The sequence below is a fragment of the Melospiza melodia genome, chromosome 4 (genome assembly GCF_035770615.1).
Source record: "Melospiza melodia melodia isolate bMelMel2 chromosome 4, bMelMel2.pri, whole genome shotgun sequence".
NCBI classification, from domain to species: domain Eukaryota; kingdom Metazoa; phylum Chordata; class Aves; order Passeriformes; family Passerellidae; genus Melospiza; species Melospiza melodia.
In genome coordinates this window covers 311,453-333,849 of record NC_086197.1, presented here as the reverse complement: position 1 = coordinate 333,849, position 22,397 = coordinate 311,453, and the positions used below count along the sequence as shown (strand labels likewise).

At 60.2% G+C, this 22,397-nt stretch overlaps 2 protein-coding genes across 2 annotated transcripts; one reads left to right on the top strand and one right to left on the bottom strand.

Moving 5' to 3' along the window:
- Positions 1 to 3,552: 3,552 nt before the first annotated feature.
- On the top strand, positions 3,553 to 14,412 carry CALU (calumenin). Its single transcript, XM_063153578.1, has 6 exons — positions 3,553 to 3,787; positions 8,252 to 8,445; positions 12,016 to 12,182; positions 12,269 to 12,329; positions 12,618 to 12,817; positions 13,077 to 14,412. The coding sequence occupies exons 1-6, from the start codon at positions 3,567 to 3,569 to the stop codon at positions 13,179 to 13,181; spliced, it is 948 nt and encodes a 315-aa protein (XP_063009648.1). The 5' UTR covers positions 3,553 to 3,566; the 3' UTR covers positions 13,182 to 14,412.
- Positions 14,413 to 15,310: 898 nt separating this feature from the next.
- On the bottom strand, positions 15,311 to 17,970 carry OPN1SW (opsin 1, short wave sensitive). Its single transcript, XM_063155807.1, has 5 exons — positions 17,628 to 17,970; positions 16,896 to 17,064; positions 16,590 to 16,755; positions 15,906 to 16,145; positions 15,311 to 15,433 (listed from the first exon to the last, which is right to left on the bottom strand). Exons 1-5 carry the CDS (start codon positions 17,968 to 17,970, stop codon positions 15,311 to 15,313), a joined length of 1,041 nt encoding a protein of 346 aa, XP_063011877.1.
- Positions 17,971 to 22,397: the final 4,427 nt, after the last annotated feature.

Here is a 22,397-nt window from a genome sequence, read left to right as displayed (position 1 = left end):
AGAGGGGCTTCTTCCCATCAGCTTCCTCTAAATGGCACCACAGTCCCAAGCCCAGTGCAGGATCCCGAATTCCTCTGTCAGTATCCTAGCAAACTGGATAATGGGAATTCTGGGTTTTTCCATCAGTATTTCAGCAAACCCACCCGAAACCCCGAGTTTCTCCATCAATATCCTTGCAGTCTCGAGGTCCTCCATCCGAATCCCACCCAGCCCTGCTGGAATCCCGAGTTCCTCCCCAGCTGAGGGTCTGGGCCCCCATTCTGACCCCCACATGGTTCCTGCTCCCCACTCCCTGCAGCCCACCCAGAGACCCTTTATCCATCAGGAAAGGGCCAAGGCCCCTTGTGAGGAGGGGGGCTCTGCTTTCCCTCAGGCTGGGATCCCCGCAGGGAGTGCAGGCCCATCCCTTGGTCAGCAGGAGCTGCTGGTGCTGCCGGGTTTTCCTGGAGAATTCTTTGTGGATAACTGTGGTTTGTGGGTTTGGGTGTCCCTGCTCACCTTTCCTGGCACTGCCCGCAGCTGGGGTTGTCCCTCTCTGATCCCTTCCAAGTGCCTGCAGGCTCTGTGTGGACACTGGCAGATAACATGGGGCTGTTTGACCCGCTGCAGGTCACGCTGTGCTCCAGGCTGGGATCTGCACGGGGCTGGGCAGGCCCTGGCTGCTGGGACGTGCCCAGGGGAGCAGGAGTCAGCTCCTGGGGATGGAAATACCCAGAGGGAGCTCCACACACACCTGGCACTGGTTTTCCCTCCTGGAAGCTGTCTCCTCCCCAGAAACACTAAAAAAGTGACTTTTACTCCTTGTAACCCAGTTCCCCTCGCCATGCCCCCTCCTCCCCCACTCCCAAGGAATTGAAGCTTGTGGATTTTCTGAATGGTCTGATAAATCCTCATTCAAAAACAGGAAGGAAAGGGCTTTTCCATGTCCTTCCCCCCATGTCCTGCCACCACTGCCTTGGTTTGATGTGAGACCAGTCCCAGGTCGCTCCTGGTCATTGATGGGTCACTCCCAGGGCAGAACTCCTTGGTGTGAGTTCAGGTTAAAGGGGATTTTAAACCACAGACTTTAGGAGATAGGGAATGGCAATACCTGGGTTTACATTGATGTTCAAGAGCTCTGGATGGGGGAGACCTGGATGTAAATTTAAAGGGCTAAGACAGGGAATATCTTGGGTTTAAATTTTTAGGTTAAAACAGTAGGGATAGGAATATATTGAATTCAATTTGCATTTAAGAGCTCTGGATGGGGAAGACCTGGATGTAAATTTAAAGGGGTAAGATGGGGAATATCTTGAGTTTAAATTCAGGCTAAAGCACTTGGGATGAGGAATATATTGAATTAAATTTGCATTTCAGAGCTCTGGATAGTGACTATCTGGATTAAATTTAGAATGAAAGAGTTAAAACCCAGAGATATCTTGATTAAAATTTAAGGCTGAATACACCAGGATGATGGATACCTGGACTGAAATTTAAAGGGGTAAGGATGGGGAATATATTGAATTAAATTTGCATTTAAGAGCTCTGGATGGGGAAGACCTGGATATAAATTTAAAGGGGTAAGGTTGGGGAATATATTGGGTTTAAATTTAGAAATTTAAAGGGGTAAGGATGGGGAATATATTGAATTAAATTTGCATTTCAGAGCTCTGGATAGTGACTATCTGATTAGATTTAGAATGAAAGAGTTAAAACCCAGAGATATCTTGATTAAAATTAAAGGCTGAATACACCTGGATGATGAAAACCTGGACTGAAATTTAAAGAGATCAGGATGGGGAACACCTGGATCTGAGATGGGGTCTAAGCTGGGATCTGAGTGCCGAGCATGGGGAGCCCCTGAGTTCCTGCTGGGGTCTAAAGGGATGAGCCCCTGGATCCCTGTGCCCTCCATGGACGCCAGGCCCGTTTGGGTGGTTTGGCCAGGCAGGTCCCAGCGTGGGGATGGGGCCTGTGGGGGAGGATTCACCCACAGCGAGAGCTGGGGGTGTGTGCGCGTCCTTCATTCCTCCATCTGCATCCACGTCCTTCCCTCCTTCCCCCCTTCCCCAGCCTGGATCCCTTCCCAGCCCAGCTGCTGCTCTGAGGGCTCTGGGAAACGGGACATGGCCCACGTGCACGGGGCTGGGAATGCCCTGTGCCCATAATCTGGGCTAATTAATCCCTGTGCCCCGATAAGCTGTGTTAATGAATGCCTGTGCCCTGATAATGCGTGTCAGTGAATCACTTTTGCCCAGATAACCCGTATCAGTTCATTACGGTGCCCTGATAATTAGGATCAGTTAATCAGTTTGACCTGAGAATATTCATCATTTTCCCCCGTAATTTGCATTTATTAGTCATTTGTGCCCACACAAATCTGCACTAATTCTCCATTTTCCCAAATAACGTGCAGTAATTCCCCATTTTTTTCCCAGACAATCTGCATTAAATTATCATCTTTGCCCAGGCAGTCCACATTTATCATTTCACCCAGATCATCTGGATTAATTAGTCATTTTTGCTCCCATAATCTGTATTATTATTAATCTGTTTTTTCCCCAATAACACACCCTAATCCCCATTTCTCCCCAGATAATTTGCCCTAATCCCCAATTTTTCCAAGATAACCGTCCCTAAACCCTATTCTTCCCAAACAACCCTTCCCACGGCAGTGTCCCTGTCCCAGTGTCCCTGTCCTGGTGTCCCTGTCCCATGGCAGTGTCCCTGTCCCAGTGTCCCTGTCCCATGGCAGTGTCTCTGTCCCATCATGGTGTCCTTGTCCCACAGCAGTGTCCCATGGCGGTGTCCCTGTCCCACAGCGATGTCCCTGGCCTGCGGTCCCTGTCCCATGGCAGTGTCCCTGTCCCATCATGGTGTCCCTGTCCTGGTGTCCCCATCCCATAGCAGTGTCCCTGTCCCACCATGGTGTCCCTGTCCCCACATCCCTGTCCCATGGTGGTGTTCTGGTCCCATCATGGTGTCCCTGTCCTGATCCCTGTCCCATGTTGGTGTCCCTGTCCCACGCTGGTGTCCCTGTACCGCAGTCCCTGTCCCACATTATTGTCCCTGTCCCACGTTGGTGTCCCTGTCCCACGCTGGTGTCCGTGTCCCACATTAGTGTCCCAGTCCCTGTCCCACATTATTGTCCCTGTCCCACATTGGTGTCCCTGTCCCACATTGGTGTCCCTGTCCCACATTATTGTCCCTGTCCCACATTGGTGTCCCTGTCCCACGTTGGTGTCCCTGTCCCACGTTGGTGTCCTTGTCCCATGTTGGTGTCCCTGTCCCACATTATTGTCCCAGTCCCTGTCCCACGTTGGTGTCCCTGTCCCACATTATTGTCCCTGTTCCACGTTGGTGTCCCTGTCCCACGTTGGTGTCCCAGTCCCTGTCCCACGTTGGTGTCCCTGTCCCACATTATTGTCCCAGTCCCTGTCCCACATTGGTGTCCCTGTCCCACATTAGTGTCCCTGTCCCACGTTGGTGTCCCAGTCCCTGTCCCACGCTGGTGTCCCTGTCCCACATTATTGTCCCAGTCCCTGTCCCACGGTGGTGTCCGTGTCCCCGCAGGCAGCCCCGGCACGATGCGGTTCCCGCGGCTCCTGCTGTGCGTGGCCGTGTGGGCGCTGTGCGGCTCGGCCAAGCCCACGGAGCGCAAGGAGCGCGTGGTGCGCGAGGCGCCGCTCAGCGCCCGCGAGCACGACGACGCCCAGAGCTTCGACTACGACCACGACGCCTTCCTGGGCGCCGACGAGGCCAAGAGCTTCGACCAGCTCACCCCGGAGGAGAGCAAGGAGCGCCTGGGGTAAGGACAGCACCGTGGCCCTGCCCGGAGCGGGGAGGCACGCACGGGCACGCTCCCCCTGCGGGAACTCCCCAGAAAGCCGCCCGGAGCCCTTTCTGTGCCCGGCATTCCCCAAACTCCAGAGCAGACAGGGGGCTATGTGCTGTGCTGTGCTCGCTCCCTGTTCCCTGCGTGCCTCTGCAGCCCCTGGGATCACTGGTGTTTCTCAGCTGGAGGTTGGTTGGCAGCTGGGGAAACTGAGCCTGTATGGAGATTCCCCATCCAGTGTCTCCACTGGGACTCCAGGATGACCGTGCCTGCCCTGGGATCCGGCCGTTCCTCCCCTGGGATCTGGCCTGGGATGGTTCTGGGATCCGGCTGTTCCTCCCCAGGGATCCGGCCGTGCCTCCCCAGGGATCCGGCTGTTCCTCCCCTGGGATCCGGCTGTTCCTCCCCTGGGATCTGGCCCGGGATGGTTCTGGGATCCGGCTGTTCCTCCCCTGGGATCCGGCCGTGCCTCCCCTGGGATCCGGCATTTCCTCCCCTGGGATCCGGCATTTCCTCCCCTGGGATCCGGCTGTTCCTCCCCAGGGATCTGGCCTGGGATGGTTCTGGGATCCGGCTGTTCCTCCCCTGGGATCTGGCCCGGGATGGTTCTGGGATCCGGCTGTTCCTCCCCTGGGATCCGGCTGTTCCTCCCCTGGGATCTGGCCTGGGATGGTTCTGGGATCCGGCCATGCCTGCCCTGGGATCCTGCCGTTCCTCCCCTGGGATCTGGCCCGGGATGTTCTGGGATCCGCCCGGGCCGGGTGCCCCCGCAGCAGCTGCTGCCGCAGTTGTTCTGGGGCTCGGGCTGGCTCAAACCTGGGGCCTGCAGCCTGCAGCAGGGTGGGGGGCCTGGGGCACAGAGACTCCCGGGGAGCTCGGGACATTGTCAGGGTGCTGGGCTCCAGTCTTTGGCTGGGTTTTCATGGAATGGCTGGGTGGGAAGGGAGCTCAGAGCCCCTCCAGTGCCATGGCAGAGACGCCTCCCACTGTCCCAGGCTGCTCCAGCCCCAGGATCCAGCCTGGCCTTGGGCACTGCCAGGGATCAGGGGCAGCCCCAGCTGCTCTGGGCACCCAGTGCCAGGGCCTGCCCGCCCTCCCAGGCAGGAGTTCCTTCCCAAGATTCCACTTGAATCTCTCCTTTTTCAGTCAGACTTGATTTTTTCAGCCAAGCATCCCAACGTTGCTCTGCTGCTGGAGCAGCACCTACCACAGCCCATAGCGGATTTTGGGATGTTTTTTGGAAATGGTGCTCCCTGATGGAAAAGAAAACTCAGCCACATGTGGGTGCTGGGGACACCTCCAAAATGAGCCAATTCCCACAGCGAGATGTGCAGGGCAGGGGCTGCCAGGTTCCATCCATCCCTATGGATTTTGCTGGCCTCTCCCCCAGCACTCCGTGAATTTCCTCCCTCCAGGGACAATTTAAACTGGAAAACCCCTTGATCCCTTGGAGCCAGGCCCTGGTCGCTCCATGAGTTCCAAAATACAGGATCCAGGAGGCGTTTTGCCTCCTTTTTTGCCTCCTGGCAGAGTCAGAGGGAGTGCCTCGATGCCCCTGGAGCAGCCTCAGAAGGGAGGGAAGCTGGGCCTCCCCCGGCCTCTGCCGATGCCAGGGCTGCGGTCCCAGAGCCCGTCACGCTCAATCCCATTGTTCTGCCGAGTTACCCAGAACGCCTTTCCACGGGGGATTTACTGCCCCGCGCACAAACAGCCCAGGGCTGTCCGCGGGGCAGCTCCGGCCATCCCGAGCCCGGAGGCTCCGATAATCCCTTATCTCGATAATCCCTTATCTCGGGGGGTTCCGTGAGCTCTGTGCTGCAGCAGGGGCCGCTTTTCCTGCGGGAGCTCCGCCTCGGCTCCCTCCCCTCCTGCCCTGGGGCCGCGGCTTGGGAGCGCTGCCCGGTGCCTGCCCCGGCCGGTCGGTGTGTCCGGGGCAGTGCTGGTCCCTGGCAGTGTGGGTCCCTTGGGGCGGGCAGTGGGGACGGGGAGCAGCTGCCGCCTGGTGCCTGCCCCGGTGGTCGGTGTGTGTCCGGGGCAGTGCCCATCCCTTGGAGCGGGCAGTGGGGACGGGGAGCAGCTGCCGCCCGGTGCCTGCCCCGGTGGTCTGTGTGTCGTGGAGCAGTGCCCATCCCTGGCAGTGTGGGTCCCTTGGAGCGGGCAGTGGGGACGGGGTGCAGCTGCCGCCCGGTGCCTGCCCCGGTGGTCGGTGTGTCCTGGAGCAGTCAGTGCTGGTCCCTTGGAGCGGGCAGTGGGAACGGGAACGGGACCAGGAGCGGGCAGTGGGAACGGGGAGCAGCTGCTGCCCTCCCCAACATCTGCTGCCCGCCCTTGCCGGGGCAGGACGGGCCCTTGGCACGGTGGAAGGGTTTGGTGGCCGCTGCCCTGGGAAAGCAGCCGCGAGCAGCTGGTGCCAGCCCGGGGTGGGGAGGAGGTTTGGGAGCTTCCTGAGCACTGGAGAGGGTTTGGCTTCCCTGGGAAGCTGTTCCCTGATTAACCCCTTAGAAACTGCCCTGGACAAACTGCCTGGCCATCAACCCCTGCCGGCTCTCGTCCTCCATTCCAGGGATTTTCCTCAATAAATCCCATGGATTGCCGGTGGTGTACCTTCTTGGGAGAGGGAGACACAGAATTTTTTTCCCTGAAATAGGAAGGATTTAACAGATTTATTTGTGGTTTATATATTTACATGGACAAATGTTTAATATCCATGTGATACTTTACATAATTTTATGCAGAATTTTATAATATTGACTGACTTGTTATATATTTACACAGAAAATTTTGAATATTTATGTGACATTTTGCATATGTCTGTGTTTGATCAGAAATATTGGAAGGGACGCTTTGCACATTGATATATAAAATTCTGAAATATTTCTATAATATTTTACATATGTGTGCATAAATTTGGGCACTATTGCTGAGCTATTTTTTATATTTACATATTTATTTTATACTTTTCTCTTTAAAATCACTCAGGTCTCCAAGCCCTGCCCACTGCCCCCACTCTGGCCTCTCACTGTCAGAAATAAATTCCACATTTTCCCTTTGTTCATCCAGTCTCTCTCCAGCTTCTCATTGCCAGGAACATCCTTTGTGCCACAGAGGAGTTCCTGGTTTTCCTAGACCAAGGCAATTCTGAAACACGGAAACCTGGGTGTGAGCACGGGTGGCTCCAGTGCCCCGTTTTCCCTTTGCGTCAATATTTTTGGAATTAATACTCCTAGCAGTGATCTAAAATTTTAAATTCCGTGTTTTCCACCTGTCTAAAATTCCTCAAATACCTGGGTTGGAGCTCAGGATTCCTGACCTGTTTTCCATTAAACCTTCATGTTAGAGTTAAAAACCAGGATCCTGCTTCACCAGACAAAGGATTTTGGGAGTGTTATCGGTGATTTTCGTCGGAGGAGCCCCAGAGCTGCCCAGCACAGAGCAGGAGCGCGCAGGGAGCGCGCGCTGCTGCGGATCCAGCAGCCCCCACCCCCCGGCTCCATCTGCCCCTGGATCCCGCATTCCTGCCGGCCTTTCCTACAGCTGCTGCTAAAAATAACGGAGGCACGCGGCTCCGGGGGCTCCGGAGGCTCCGCGGCTGCGGCTCCGGTGTCTGCCCGCCCGGCACCGGGGCTGCTCCCTCTCCTCCGGCACAGCCAGACCTCCTCAGACCTCCCCAGGCCTCCCCGAACCTCCCCAGGCCTCCCCGAACCTCCCCAAACCTCCCCAGGCCTCCCCAAACTTCCCGGGTTTAGCAGAAATGTGCATCCCTGCTCTTTGCCCGGCACCAGCAAGGCGGGAGGACATACAAGTGGAGCTTTCCCAAGGTTTAACAGGGAAGGTTTTCCCCTGAAACTCGTAATTCCTGAAGGAACCACAACCTGAGTGGTTCGAGAGTGGCCATGCTGGTGATTTCCATGTCTGAGCCAGTGTTTTTTTGTGTCCACGACAGAGTTTTGGCAGCTGACCTTGCTTTTCAGCAGCTAACACAAATGTTGGTTATAACGATAAACTTTTCAAATGGTTGAATTTGCAAATTCCATAACCACCTTAAGCTTTCTCCTGGCATCACCAGGAGACGCAGAGCTGATATTCCCATTTTTAATATAAATATGGTCCGTACTCATCACCTGCACCCTCTTGGTCGAAGGATGCATGGATGGGTCTTTCCCAGGGGCTTAAAAGGAAGCTTTTCCCCAAAATTCAGAATTTCTGAAGAAACCAAAACCTGAATGGTCCAAAAGTGGCCAAGCCAGGGATTTCCATGTCTGAGCTGAAGTTTTGGCAGCTGAACCATATGTTGGTTTTAAAGATAAACTCTCCAAATGGTTGAATTCCCAAATTCTGTAATGACCTCAGCTTGCCCCCTCTGCGCCTTCCCATTCCCTCCCTGCTAACCTCTCATTTTTTTTAAACTTTTGCTGCGTTTCTCTGTGTTTCCCACAGGAAGATTGTAGGGAAGATAGACGAGGATGGAGATGGGTTTGTGACAGTGGAGGAGCTGAAGGCCTGGATCAAGTTTGCCCAAAAGCGCTGGATTTACGAGGATGTGGAGCGCCAGTGGAAGGGCCACGACCTCAACGAGGACGGGCTTGTGTCCTGGGAGGAGTACAAAAATGCCACCTATGGGTATATCCTGGGTAGGTCCTGGCCCTTGGCATGGCCCTGTCCTGGAGCCAGCAGCTGGGACGTCCTGCTCTGCTTTGGGTCACCGAGGGTCGGTGGGGTGGAGGCAGATCAGGGTGGGCTTGTGGCATAGTGGTCAGTGGGGCTCATGGAGTGATGGTCAGTGGGTGTCAGGGATTGGATGGGCTCATGGAGTGATGGTCAGCGGGTGGTTATGGATCAGGATGGGCTCATGGAGTGATGGTCAGTGGGTGGTCAGGGATCAGGATGGACTCAAGGAGTGATGGTCAGCGGGTGGTTATGGATCAGAATGGGCTCATGGAGTGATGGTCAGTGGGTGGTTATGGAGTGATGGTCAGTGGGTGGTCAGGGATCAGGATGGGCTCATGGAGTGGTGGTCAGTGGGTGTCAGGGATTGGGATGGGCTCGTGGAGTGATGGTCAGTGGGTGGTCCTGGATCAGGATGGGCTCATGGAGTGATGGTCAGTGGGTGGTCAGGGATCAGGATGGACTCAAGGAGTGATGGTCAGCGGGTGGTCAGGGATCAGGATGGGCTCATGGAGTGATGGTCAGTGGCACGGATGCAGATCCAGATGGGGTTGTGGTGGAGGGAGAGTTTGGGGCCTGGATTAGGGAGGCCCCGAGAAAGTTGTGGTTGAGAGTGTGCCGTGGTGCTGGGCTGGCATTTGGCTGACCTGAGATGGATTTGTCCCCTGGGTAAGCATAGGAATATGATGTAGGATGTGGCCTTGGTGTACATGGGGCCAGCTGGAGCAGATGTCCCCAGTATGTTACACTTAAAACCTCTAAAACTCTACAAATTGACCCCCTGCTGGCATTAGCAAAGAGAAATCCAAGGAAAAGAACCCAAAATACATGGAAATCTTCCCAATTGAAAGTTTACACACCCCACACCCTCCTTTTCCCCTCTGCAGCCACACTTGGGCATTATTAATGTCCCTGGTGACAAATGCAGCTCTGGGCTGAATCCAGGTGATTTTGGGATGAATGGCATGTGGGGAATGGGGGTTTCCAGCCCTTTGGAATTCCTGGCTTGTGGGGGAATTTGGGACCAGCAGGTGGAACCCACTGATCTGCAGCTGTGGAGCCACCTTGGTGTGTCCGTTGTGTCCCTACACCCTGTAAACCACTAGCAGAGATTTCAGTTGCTTTCCCTTGTCCTGGGAGCAGTGTTAGACCCCAGAAGTCAGGGATTTTGGGACAGGTGGTGGGCCAGCAGTGAGGCATGGCCTCAGACATCCCTGGGAGTGAGGGAAGCAGCAGCTCTTTTGGGGTTAAAACCTAAAACCGTCAAGCCCTGTGCCAGCTCTGGCCTCCAGCTCTGTAGGCTGGCCCGGGTGGAGGAGCTGCAGCTCTGGAGTGTCGAATCCACTCTAATTTCCTAAATATTGCCAAAAATAGTCAAACTGCTCAGCGGGATGTGCGGAGGGGGAGCCGCTGCACGGGAGGCTCATCCATCTCCCTTGGGATCCGGGAGGATCTGGATTTGCTGTGCTGGTGGCCAGGGAGGGCCCTGTGACACCCCTGGGCTGGGGCAGCACCTCCCAGAGCTCCCTTTGCCATGGGTTTCTGGGCTAATCTGCCTGTGTGGATCCAGCCTGGAAGGGGCAGAGAGGTCCTGGGAAGGGCTGAGCACTGTTTGAGGGGTCTGGGGTGGCCTTTCGGACCTGCAGGTGTTGGACAGGGAGGAGCGTGAGCATTCATGAGGAAGGGCCGTGACGAGAGAGCCCTGCGTGGACAGAGCCCCGCGATGAGCTGGAGGAGCAGATCCCCGCAGTCTGGCAGGGTGTGGGGGTGCCCAGCCCCAGCACGGCCCGTTCCAGGGCTGGAGCAGCCCTGGAGCCCCGTGCAGCCTCCGCTCCCGCTGCTCCCACATACTTGTGTCCTTACGGAGCGCCGGGAGGATCCTGCTCATGCTCTGGCTCCGGCTCCTCTCGGCAGCAATGACTTTTCCACAGCTCCTTGCTGCTCAAATGTTCCCCTCCCTGCCCAGAGTGGGGCTGGAATGCCTCTGGAAGTGCCTCCTCAGTGTTGACCCCTGCCAAGGGATGCGTGGGGCCAGGCATTGCCCTCGGCTGCTCTGGAGGGTCCAGAATGTGGTGTTTTGTCAGCAAAACGAGGTGCCGGGAGTGGTTTTATTAATTAATTAATTGCACACCAGGATGAGTCACTGGGTGGCCCCCAGAAGTGTCACGGAGCAGTGTGGGGTTCTGCTGGGGGGAGTCCTGGGAAGCAGGCAATATCAAGTGATAAACGTCCAACAGCTTAGCATCTGAGACTGGAAATTCCTTTGAAACTCCCTTCAAAATCAGAATATCATCATCATCACCACTCCTGTTTTTGTTAATTCCTCAATCCCATGGTGGGATCCAAAACCAGGACACAAGATGTTGGGTTGAGTTTGTGGCTTTGCTGCCATACTCTGAGCAAAACCCTCTGGCTCTGTCTGCCTCTGCTCCCTCTGCTTCCCCAAACCTCTCCCAGTCCGGGCACCAAGGCAGGCAGTAACTTTGGGGGCTTTGGGGGGGTTTAACCCTTTTTAACCCATCTGCCCCCCCACCACTCCCCCATCAAACCCATTAATTAGCGCAACAGCAATTAAGGAATTGTCTGTTAATGGCACTGGTCCTGAAAGTTTCCTTGTTTGGGGCTATGCTGCTTCTCAAGGCAAAACATTGGGAACAGAATGGGGAATTTGGGGTTCATTCTGCACCCAGAGCTGCCTTAAAGTCAAAATCTTTGGATATTTAATGGATGCTCCAGAGTTCCTTGAATCCTGAGCCCCTTAATCCAGGGCTCCCCAAAGCGTGCCTTTTGTCCCAGGTAACAGAGCAGGGGCACAGGGGCTTTGGGACCTTGTTAGATGGGGTCTGGCTCTGGTTGAAGTTCAGCAGAGCGTGGCAGTGTCCCCCAGGGTCCACGTTCTCCAGGGCTGCTGGACACTGCTGTGTCCGTAAGTCCTGTCCTGCTGCTGGCAGGGCTGTGCCAAGCAGCCACGCGTGCCCCACGGTCCCACCCGGCCGCTGCCTGCTGGCCCTGCCACTGCCAGCAGCCAGCGAGATCCCCTTACACATTCCCCTCCCAGAATAGCTCCCGTTGAGCCTCTGGCCGAGCCGGCCAAAGCCCCCAGGGCCTGTCTTTTGGGGCCTCTCCCTGGGAATGTCATGGGCCCAGGGTTCCACAGTGGGCGCGGCAGAGAAGGGCTGGCTGCGATTGAGCTTTGCTGGCAAAGCGTCAGGAGGTTAAGCTGAGAGGGAGGAAGTTGGGTTGAGTTTGAGGCTGGGTGGAGGATGTTGAGGTTGCATTGAGGAAGCCGAGGATGAGAAGGTTATGTTCAGGAGGTTGAATGGGGGAGCTTGAGGTTGGGTTGAGGTTGGGCTGAGGAGATCGAAGTTGTCTTGAGGTTGAAGTTGAGAGGAAGCCGAGGTTCGGTGGGGGAGGTTGAGATTGAACTGAGGTTGAACTGAGGTTGAACTGAGACTGTTGAGCGGGTTGAGGCTATGTTGGTGGTTACGGGTGCTCGCCCTGCCCAAACTGAGCCGGGTGCTCTCTGCTCCCCTCAGACGATCCGGACCCTGACGATGGCTTCAACTACAAGCAGATGATGGTGCGGGACGAGCGGCGCTTCAAGATGGCCGACAAGGACGGGGACCTGGCTGCCACCAAGGAGGAGTTCACGGCCTTCCTGCACCCCGAGGAGTACGACTACATGAAGGACATCGTCGTGCAGGTGGGGCCAGCGCAGAGGCGCTTGGGGGTTGGCACTGAGGGGCAGGAATTGCCTTGGGCCCGGCTCACGCTGGCACCTTCTTGCAGGAGACCATGGAGGACATTGACAAGAACGGCGATGGTTTCATTGACCTGGAGGAGTACATTGGTGAGACACTGGTGCTGCTGCTCCATGTCCTGTCCATGTCCCCTCAGTGTCCCTGTCCCCTGGGAGCCACTGCCACCGTGTCCTTCCCAGTCCTCCCCCTCACAGAATGTTCTTCTCTCTCTCAACTTCCACCCGCCCCTAGGCCTCCACAGAGGATTTTCGGGTGAAATCATCACCCAGGTGGTGCTTTGGGGTTTTGGGGATGGATTTAGGGAACTCAAGGCTTTGGGTCAGTCCTTGGGGTGGGGACGGAGCCGTGGGGCTGATGCTGATCCTGCTGTCCCCCAGGTGACATGTACAGCCAGGACGGTGATGCTGATGAGCCTGAGTGGGTGAAGACGGAGCGGGAGCAGTTCGTGGAGTTCCGGGACAAGAACCGGGACGGGAAGATGGACAAGGAGGAGACCAAGGATTGGATCCTGCCCTCGGACTACGACCACGCCGAGGCTGAGGCCCGGCACCTCGTCTACGAGTCCGACCAGGACAAGGTGGGCCAGCAGCTCTGGGGGGATTTGGGGAGCAGGAGGAGTGGGGAGACAGCGGGACGGGGAAATAGCGGGATGGGGACACAGCGGGATGGGAAGAGTGGGGAGATAGCGGGATGGGGAGCCGGTGGGACGGGGAAGTGGCGGGATGGGGAGATAGCGGGATGAGAGGAGTGGGAAGACAGCGGGACGGGGAAATAGCGGGACGGGGAGATGGGGCATAACGGCATGGGGACATAGCGGGACGTGGCGTTCCCTGCAGGACGGGAAGCTGACGCGGGAGGAGATCGTGGACAAGTCAGACCTGTTCGTGGGCAGCCAGGCCACGGACTTCGGGGAGGCGCTGGTGCGGCACGACGAGTTCTAGGCTCGAGCCGGCAGCGCTCGTGGGCTCCGTCCCTGGCCGAGGCCGCTGCTCCACGGAGAAACCCCATCCCGGCTCCCGGGGACGGGGTCGGGAAAGCCACACTCCCCCGGCACCTGGGGCTCGTCTCGGTGTGGGTTTTCCCCGGATTTTAACGACTTTTGGGTTATTTTTGTATGTTTTGGTTTTACCACGTGTGGGAACAGCTCCCCTGGCGCGGGGGCAGCGACGGGGCTGCCCGGGGCTGTGGGGCCCCGGGGGCCTGGGGGGACTGGGGAATTCACAGAGGGATTGCGATTGGAATTGCAGTTGGAATAAAAGTTAGAATTGGAATTGGAATTAAAGTTGAAATTGGAATTAAAATTGGAATTTGAATTGGGCTGAAATTTGAATTAAAAATGGAATTGGAATTAAACATTGAAATCAAAGTTAAAAATGGAAATTGAAATGGAATTGGAACCAAATAAGTGAAATTGGATTAAGTGGAAACAGTGATGTGAAATTGGAATGAAAAGTGAGCATTGAAAACCCCAAAGCCGTCAGAGCAGCCGCAGGGCCCAGGGGGTGACCTGGAGGTGACCCCAGGGAGGTTGGACCCTCCTCCCCTGTCGCTGCCCCCTGGGATCTGGGCGAGACCCCTCCCCCAGCCCCGCTCCAAGTGCCTTGAGTCCCCCAGACCCCTGGGGGAGGGCCTCATCCCACCCCGCTCTGGGACCATGCCCCAGGTTTTCTCTCTTTGTTGTTTGTCCCCCTGCAGCCACCAGAGCTGCGTGGAATCGGGCCCGGCCATCTCCAAATCCCCAGGTTTTCCCTTAAATCCTTTCCCAAAGGTTTCCAAGGGCTGACCGGATCCTCCCATCTCCGCCTCCTCTTTCTACTCCTCCTTTTCCTCCCCTCCCTAAATCCAGTGTAAGTGGGTCGGGAATAAGGCCCCATGCAGGGCTTGGGAATCTGGGGATGCTGGGGGTGATCTGGGAATGTCAGGGTTCGTTTGGGACACCAGGGATGATTTGGGACAGCAGAAGAGATTTTTGGAAAGCCCCTGGTGCAGCCACCCAGCCCTGCAGCAGCCCCTCTCCTGACGTCCCCTGGCTCCCAGCCGCGAGGATTTGGGACAACTCCAAACACGGATTTTCCGCCTCCTCCGGGTTTTCTCCTCGGGCTGATTGAAGGGATCCGGATCGGTTGGAACTCAATAAAGGTGTTCACCCCCCGACGGGCCGAGGGGGACGGACCCCAGTTCCCTGTGTCCCTCTGAACCGGGGTCTGGGGAAGCCCCCTTGGGCTGAGCCCGGAGGGTTCGGGGAGGGGGGAACTGCTGGGGTTGTGGGGACACACGAGGCCTGTGGGAGTTCTGCCCCTGGCGCCTGGGGGGCTCAGCCCCACAGAGGGAATCCAGCCCCTTGGATGGGGGGGCTCAGTCCCACCCTCACCCCACACAGGGGGGGCCCAGCCCCAGGGCCATGGATGGGGGCCCTTGGGTCCCACCCCAGCCCCACAGATGGAGATGGGTGGCACCATCCCACCTCCCTGCCCTCCCTGTGTGTGAGGGGGACAGGGGAGCAGGGTCCCACCATGGCACCACCGTGGAGCACAGCCACCTTCGGGACCCATCCTGCCCCACCGTGGGGCACAGTTTCCCCTGGGACCCACCCTCTGTCCCTGCCATGGGGCACAGCCACTCCCAGGACCTGTCCCACCCAGCCATGGGGCACAGCCACCCCTGAGACCCCCATCCCACCCAGCCATGAGGCACAACTCCACCAAGGCCTCCATCCCATCCCACCATGCGGCACAGCCAGCCCCAGCCACCCCATTGCCACCCTGCTGTGGGGCACGGTGCCCCTGGGTGCCCCGTCCCACAGTCCCAGGTGCTCAGGGGTCCCTGGGTGCCCATGCTGGCGGTGCCCTGTCCCAAGGGTCTCTGGGTGCCCGTGCCGTGGGTGCCCTGTCCCACAGTCCCAGGTGCTCAGGGGTCCCCGTTGCGCTCAGACCGCGGCCATGGTTTATTGTCCCACCCGCGCTACATCCTAGGCTGGCCGGGGCCCCCGGCCCCCAGGGCAGAGCCAGCCCCATGGGGGGCAGCTGGGGGCAGCCGGGGGTCCCGGGGGCTGGGGCGGTGCCGGAGCCCCTCAGCTGGGGCCGACCTGGCTGGAGGACACGGAAGAGACCTCGGTGCGCTGGGCCGAGCTGGACACGTCGGAGTCGTCTGACATGGGCCGCCCGCACACCGTCTCCATGATGCAGGCGCGGAACTGCGGGCACACGGGTGACACGGGGTCACAGGACGGGGGACAGCTCAGCCTGGGGGTCCCACCGCTCCTGTGTCCGGCCCTGGCACTGCCCTCACACCCTCAGGTGCCACACTGGCCCCATCTCCTGTCCCTGGGGTCATGGTACCCCCGGCCGTGCAAGTGTTCCTGGATGCGCCATCCCCAGGTGTCCCTGGTCCCCCAATGTCCTTGGGCACCCCTGCATGTCCCCGCTGCCCCAATTTTCTGGGGTGTCCCCATCTTCTCTGTGTCCCCCTTGCCAATGTCGTCCCCTTATCCGAGTGTCCTGAGGCGTCCCCTCACACGGGTATCCATCCCTGGGTGTTCCCCGTGCTGGGGTCTCCCTGAGTGTCCCGGGTCCTCAGATATCCTTGGGCAGCCCTGGATGCCCCCATCACCAGGTGTCCCTGGGTGTCCCCTCCCCGTGTCTGTGTCACGGTGCGGCTGGTGTCACCTGTTTGTTCATGAAGCAGTAGATGATGGGGTTGTAGACGCAGGAGCTCTTGGAGAAGAAGGCAGGGATGGTGACGAGGCGCAGGTCGATGCCGTGCTCGCGGTTGTTCACCATGTACATGGCCAGCGCCGCGTAGGGCACGTAGCACATGCAGAAGGAGCCCACCATGACCACGACCATGCGCGACACCTCCCGCTCCGCCTTCTGCGTCGTGGCCGACTCCTGCTGCTGCGCCGCCACCTGCCCGGGGACAGGGACGCCTCGGGCCTGCCCGGGCTGCCAGACCCCCACCCGGGCTGCCAGACCCCTGCCCGGGCTGCCAGACCCCCGCCTGGGCTGCCAGACCCCCGCCCGGCCCCTGTGCAGTCCCCTGGCCCCTGCCCATGCTCCTGTCTGCCCCCTGCCCATCCTCCTGCCTGTGCTCCTGCCCAACCTTCTGTCCAAGGAACCTCCCCTGCCTTCATCCCTCCAGTCACCTCTCCCTCCCTCTTGCTCCCCATCCTGCCCTCCCTCCCTGCTCACAGTCAATTCTCCATCTCTCCATCCCTGTTCTCTCCCTCCCTCCCTCCTGTCCCCCGGCCCCTGTCCCCTCTCCATCCCTCGCTCTCAGCCCCAGGTGTGCCTGACCCCAGCGCCCCCCGTGTCCCCAGTGCCCCCCATGTCCCCTGTGCCCCCAGGACTCACGGCCCGCAGGGCGCTGAGCAGCTGGGAGTAGGAGAAGATGATGAGGGAGAGGGGGACGATGAAGCAGAAGATGAAGAGGAACCAGGTGTAGTACTCGCTCTTGTACTTGGTGCCCACGGTGTACCAGTCAGGGCCGCAGGAGCACTGCAGCCCCTCGGGGATGTACCTGCAGACCTGTGCTCAGCCCCGGCTCTGCACTGTGGGGCACGCCCCACGCCCCACAGCGCCCCATGGCACTTCAGGCGCCTCAGGCACTCACCTGGCACCCCCACGGCTCCCCACCTGCCCCCCTGCCCCGTGTCCCACCTGCTCCAGCCGAAGAAGGGCGGGATGGCGACGCCGACGCCGATGATCCAGGTGGCCGCCACCACCAGCAGCGCGTGGCGCGAGTTGAAGCGGAAGTTGCCGAAGGGTTTGCAGATGACGATGTAGCGCTCGAAGGCCAGGAAGGCCAAGGACCACCCTGTCACCAGCCCTGGGGGAGCAGGGCCACCAGGACAAGGGGTCACCGCAATTCCCAAAGCCCCCCGGGTCACCCCAAGTCCTACAGCCCCAGCAGAATGTGGTGATCACCCGTCCCTTCAGGCCTCAGTGGTGACCCCAGCTCCTCCAGCCACAGCCGATCACAGGGCTCAACCCTTCCCATGGCCCTTACCCATTCTGCCACCTTCAGATCACAACGCTCACCCCAACTTCCCCAGCCCCAGACGAACATGATGGGCACCTCCAGCTCCACCAGACCGCAGTGGTCACCCCGACTCCTATGGTCCCACCAGCCTACAGTGGTCAGCTCCTAAAGGTCCAGAAGGTCCCCCCAATGCCTGCACCCCTGCAGCTTGTGGTGGTCACCCCAACTCCTAAAGCCTTAGCAGAATGTGGTGGTCAAAGATACCCTGAGCCCTACCAGACCACGGTGGTCACCCCAAGTCCCTCAGCCCCTGTTGGAGATCACTGCGGGCCCTCTGGCTGCAGTAGCCCCAGTGGTCACTCCATCATCTCCGGCTGCAGCAGCCTGAGTGCCCCAGGGTCCCCTCGTACCTCCGGTGGCCCCTGCAAAGCCCTCAAAGGCACACATGTGCTTCCCGAAGACAAAGTATCCCTGGGAGCTGGCCACGAAGACGGTGAAGATGCAGAAGACGCAGCACATGAGGCCGCTGACGGAGATGTTCACCAGGATGTAGTTGAGCGGCTGCCGCAGCTTCTTGTACTTGATGGTGACGATGAGGACGATGGCGTTCAGGGGCGTGCCCGCCACGAACACCAGCCCCATGAAGATGGTCTGCAGGTAGAAAGCCCACATGGGCGCGATGTGGTACTGGGGCCCATCCCAGGGCCCCACCGACGACTGGTTCTTGAACAGGTAGAACTCTTCCTCGTCCATGGCGGCGGTGCCGGGGGGGGCGCGCCCACCCCCCTGATATACCCTGCGCCCCCAAAGCCGCTTAGGGGGGATCAGGGCTCAGCCCGGCCAAACTTGGGGATTAGGGTGGGCTAAACCGGGCTCAGCCCCTAATCGGCGCCCTGAGCCGGCTCGAGCCGATTGCCGGTGCTCTGGGGGATTTGGGGGGGCACGAGGGCTCCCCCCAACAGCTGGGTATGGGGAGGGGTCTCCAAGCTTGGTCCTGCTCCTCCTGGGGTGTTCAGGTGTTCCCAAGCCCGAGTCTTGGTCCCACCACAACGGCCAGAGGTCCCCGGCCTTAGTCCTGATGCCATCAGGGTCCTCCTCAGTGTGCTCCAGGGGTCCCCAGGCTCTGTCCTGGTCACTCCCAGCATGGCCAGGTGTCCCAGGGGTCCCCAGGGGCCCCCAGGTGTCCCCAGGTGTCCCCAGCCTTGATCCCACTCCCCCAGGATGGCCCAGCCCTGGTTGCCTTGGGGAGAGCTCAGGGTTTCCCTCGCGAGCCCCCCACCCGCTGCCCCCCACCCCACACCCCAGGGTGCCCCCCAAAGTGTCTGCCCCCCCCCAAGCAATTGTCCCCAGTTCTGGGCTTGGGGGATCCCTGTGCTGGGGGGACCCCAGGTGAGGTGGGGGCAGTCTGGGGGTATCAAGGGGTGGGGGGAAGCCTGGGGGGCACTGCTGGAGGTGGGGGGGTGTCTGAGGGGGGGTGTTCATTTTGGGGTGCAGTGCCGGGGGTCACTGATGGGGAGGGGAGGGGTCACTTTGGGGGTGCGCTGCTGGGACTCAGTCCCAAAGGCTCCCAGCGTTTCCTGCCCTCCCTCCCCCCGTGTCCCTCCCCGGGCCATGGCACCCCCGGGGGACAGGAAGGATGAGCAGAAGCTGCTTAAGGGGGGATTACGGGGCCCCCCCGGGCTGGGGCGCCTATAAAGGCCGGAGCAGGGACCTCCCTGTGGCACCGGGGACCCTCAGGGACGGGGGAGCTCAGTCAGGGCAGGGGGACACGTCCAGGGGGTGCTGTGCCCACCCTGGGGGTGCCCTGGGGGTCTGTCCAGCTCTGGGGCAGAGATGGGGCTGGGGGGCTCAGGGACGGGCCAGGGAGGAACAGGGGGATGGGGCGGGCTGAACCCCCAGCCCATGTTCTGCTGGGCTGTACTGGATCATGTTGGCCTGTACTGTACTGGTTTGTACTGGGCTCTACAGCTTTGTACTGGGCTGTACTGGACCACACTGGGCTGTACTGCACTGTATTGTGCCACGGGATTGTACTGTGTCCTATGGGGTTGTACTGGGTCTGGTCATGCTGTACCAGGCTGTGCTGGGCTCAACAGGGCCGTACTGGGCCGTACTGAGCTGTACTGGGCCGTACTGGGCCGTACTGGGTCAGGTCCACTCTGTGGGTGCTGTACTGGGCTGTACTAAGCTGTACTGGGCCGTACTGGGCCGTACTGGGCCATACTGGGCTGTACTGGGTCAGGTCAGCTCTGCGGGTGTGTAGTGGGCCATACTGGGCTGTACTGGGCTGTACTGGGTCAGGTCAGCTCTGCGGGTGTGTACTGGGCATCCCCATGGAGGGGCACCCCCAAAAGGGTGCCACAGGGTGGGGACGCAGGGGACAGACACCCCACAGAGGGCCCCCCTGTCCCTGCCCGTCCCTCCCCGTGTCCCCTGTGGGGCTGCGGTCGCTGGGGCTGGGGGTGACGCAGCGCAGGGCCGGGGGGGCCATGGCAGAGGGAGGGCACGATGGCAACAGCCAGGCTTGGCAGGGGCTGCCCAGGGAGCTTTGGGGTGCCCATCCCTGGAGGTGTCCCAGGAACTCCTGGAGGTGGCACTCAGGGCTCTGGGGCAAGGTGGGCACTGGGCACAGCTGGGGCTCCATGGGCTGGCAGGGCTTTTCCAGCCCCAGGGATCCCGGGGCTCTGTGGGTCTGGGGTGGGGGCCCCAGAGTGGGGAAGGGGCTCGGGGCTGCTGCCGAGCAGGAGGAGGTGCTGGGTGTGGAGCTCTGGGGCCGCAGCGCCGGCACTGCCAGCCCTGCCGGGACCCCCGGCACCCACCAGGGCCCATTGCCAACCCACCAGTGCCCACTGGCACCGGCAGCGCCCACCGGTACTGGGAGCACGCACTGGTACCGGGAGCACCCACTGGTACTGGGAGCACGCACTGGTACCGGGAGCACCCACTGGTACTGGGAGCACCCACCGGGGATTTCGGGTGATGATGTGTGGGGTGCCCCCCCATTGTGAGCCCCCCGCCCCGGGTATTTCGGGTGATGATGTGTGGGGTGCCCCCCCATTGTGAGCCCCCCGCCCGGGTATTTCGGGTGATGATGTGTGGGGGTGCCCCCCCGCGCCCCCCCGGGTATTTCGGGTGCCGCTGCGTGGCTCTGACTCGGCAGGTTATTTTTAGGTGTTGGCGCAGGCGCCGCCGCGTCACCCCCCCCCACGTCACCCCCCCACGTCACCCTTTGTCACCCGTTGTCACCTCGGGGTGCACCCGGCCCCCCCCCCCTTCCCTTGGAAGCTTCCAGGGCAGGCACCGGAACAGGGGGAACACGATACGCCCCAAATCGGCCCCCCAAGGGCCAGGTGTGGGTCACACAAGTGTCCCCCCAAAGGGCCAGGTGTGGGTCACACAAGTGTCCCCCCAAAGGGCCAGGTGTGGGTCACACAAGTGTCCCCCAGAGCACACACATGTGGGTCACACAAGTGTCCCCCCCCCACCTCCCGAGGGTGCCTGGAATGGGGGGGACATAAGAGAGATTGGGGGCAGCGGGGTTCAGGGCGCACCCCAAATATGAGCGAGCCCCCTCCCCAGGCGTGGGGCACTGCCATGGGGAAACTGAGGCACGGCCAGGGGGGCTGGGGGGGTTCCACGGCGGGGGTGGCTCTGAGGAGGGGTCCCGGGAGGGTCTGTGGGGTCACAACCCCCTGGGGCTGGGGGAGAGTGTCCATGTGAGTTTTTCAGGGGTTCCCGAGGGGGAAGGGATGAGTGAGGGGGTTCCGAGGAAGTTTGGGGGGGTTTGGGGTGCGTTGTGCTGTGGGGGCTGCAGCTTTGGGGTGTCTGCGGTGTTGGGGTATCAAGCACAGCTGTATCAGGATAACAGAGTGTTGGGGTGCCTGGGCTATAGGGTGCTGAGGTTTTGGGGTGTCGAGGTTGCACGTATTTGGGGTTATTGGGGGTAGATCCTGGAGTTTGGCGGTGCCCAGATTTTGGGGTGACACAGTTTCGGGGGTGTTTGGATACCGGGATTTGGGGTACCAGTGTTTCATGTAGGGAGGCTGGGGTACCTGGGGGCCGAGGTTTGGGGTGCTGAGGTTTGGGGGTGCTGAAGTTTAGGCGTGCCAGTGATTCAGCCTGCAAAGCTTGGGGGTGCCAATGTCTGGGGCAGGGGGTTCCGAGGTGCCAGAGTTTAGGAGCTGTGACACTGGACTTCAGGGAATTTGGGGAGTTTTGGGGTGTTGGGGTGCAGTGTTTGGGAGTCTGTGGGTGCCGGCCTTTTGGGGTGTTTGTGTCGGTGTTTGGGCGTGCTGGTGTTTGAGGTTACAGAGGTTTTAGGGGTGTCAGAGCTTTAGGGGAGCTGATGTCTGTGCGGTTTTGGAACTGCCGGGGTTTGGGGGTTCGGGGGTGCCGGGGCTCGGGGGAGCCTTGGTCCGGGAGTGCCACAGTCGGGGGTGCGGGGATCTCGTGTTTCGGGAGGTGCCGGATCCGGGGTTCTGGGGTGCCGCAGTGCGAGGTTTGAGGGGTGCCGACCCGGGGGTCCGAGGTTTGGGGAGTGCCGGAGCCGGGCGGTTTTGGGGTGCCGGTGTCCGGGGTTCGGGGGTGCCGGAGCCCGGCGGTTTTGGGGTGCGGTGTCCGGGGGTCCGACTGTGAGGCCGGGGCCGTAAATAGCGAGGGCCGGGCCCCCCACCCCGGCGGCCGGGCGGTCTTTCCGTCCCTCCGGCTCGGTCCCTCCCCGGGACGGGGCGGGCCGGGCCGGGGCAGCGCTTAAAGCCGCCGCCGCCCCCCGGCCCCGCCACTTGCCGCCGTCGCCCCTGGCCCAGGAGCGCTCCTGGGACACACCGCGAACACATCGGACCCCGCCGCTCCGGGAACTACTTGGGAACCGAGCCGGGACCCCTCCGGAACCCCCAGCCCTCCGGGAACCCACCGGGAACCGACCCCGGCACCGGGAACTTGCACCGGGACAGAGCCAGGACACCGGCCCCGACCCCGGCTATAGGGACCCCTAGCCAGGACACCGGTACCGGGCAGCGAGCCCCTCTCGGGACAGCGGGACTGGGACGGGAGCCCGTCCTCAGGCGCCCGTACTGACCCCGGGCACCGGGACCGTCCCCGGGCACCGGCACTGACCGAGGACACCGTGCCCCATTGCGGGAACCGGGACCCCATCCAGGACACAGAGACCCACCCGGACC

Excerpts from the sequence above, each read along its gene's own strand:
- CALU (XM_063153578.1), top strand. The coding sequence starts at position 3,567 with ATGCGGTTCCCGCGGCTCCTGCTGTGCGTGGCCGTGTGGGCGCTGTGC. Across the intron at positions 8,446-12,015 it reads CACCTATGGGTATATCCTGG|ACGATCCGGACCCTGACGAT; the intron begins GTAGGTCCTGGC and ends TGCTCCCCTCAG. Across the intron at positions 12,183-12,268 it reads TGAAGGACATCGTCGTGCAG|GAGACCATGGAGGACATTGA; the intron begins GTGGGGCCAGCG and ends ACCTTCTTGCAG.
- OPN1SW (XM_063155807.1), bottom strand. The coding sequence starts at position 17,970 with ATGGACGAGGAAGAGTTCTACCTGTTCAAGAACCAGTCGTCGGTGGGG. Across the intron at positions 16,756-16,895 it reads CCCTTCTTCGGCTGGAGCAG|GTACATCCCCGAGGGGCTGC; the intron begins GTGGGACACGGG and ends ACAGGTCTGCAG. Across the intron at positions 16,146-16,589 it reads TGCTCAGCGCCCTGCGGGCC|GTGGCGGCGCAGCAGCAGGA; the intron begins GTGAGTCCTGGG and ends GTCCCCGGGCAG.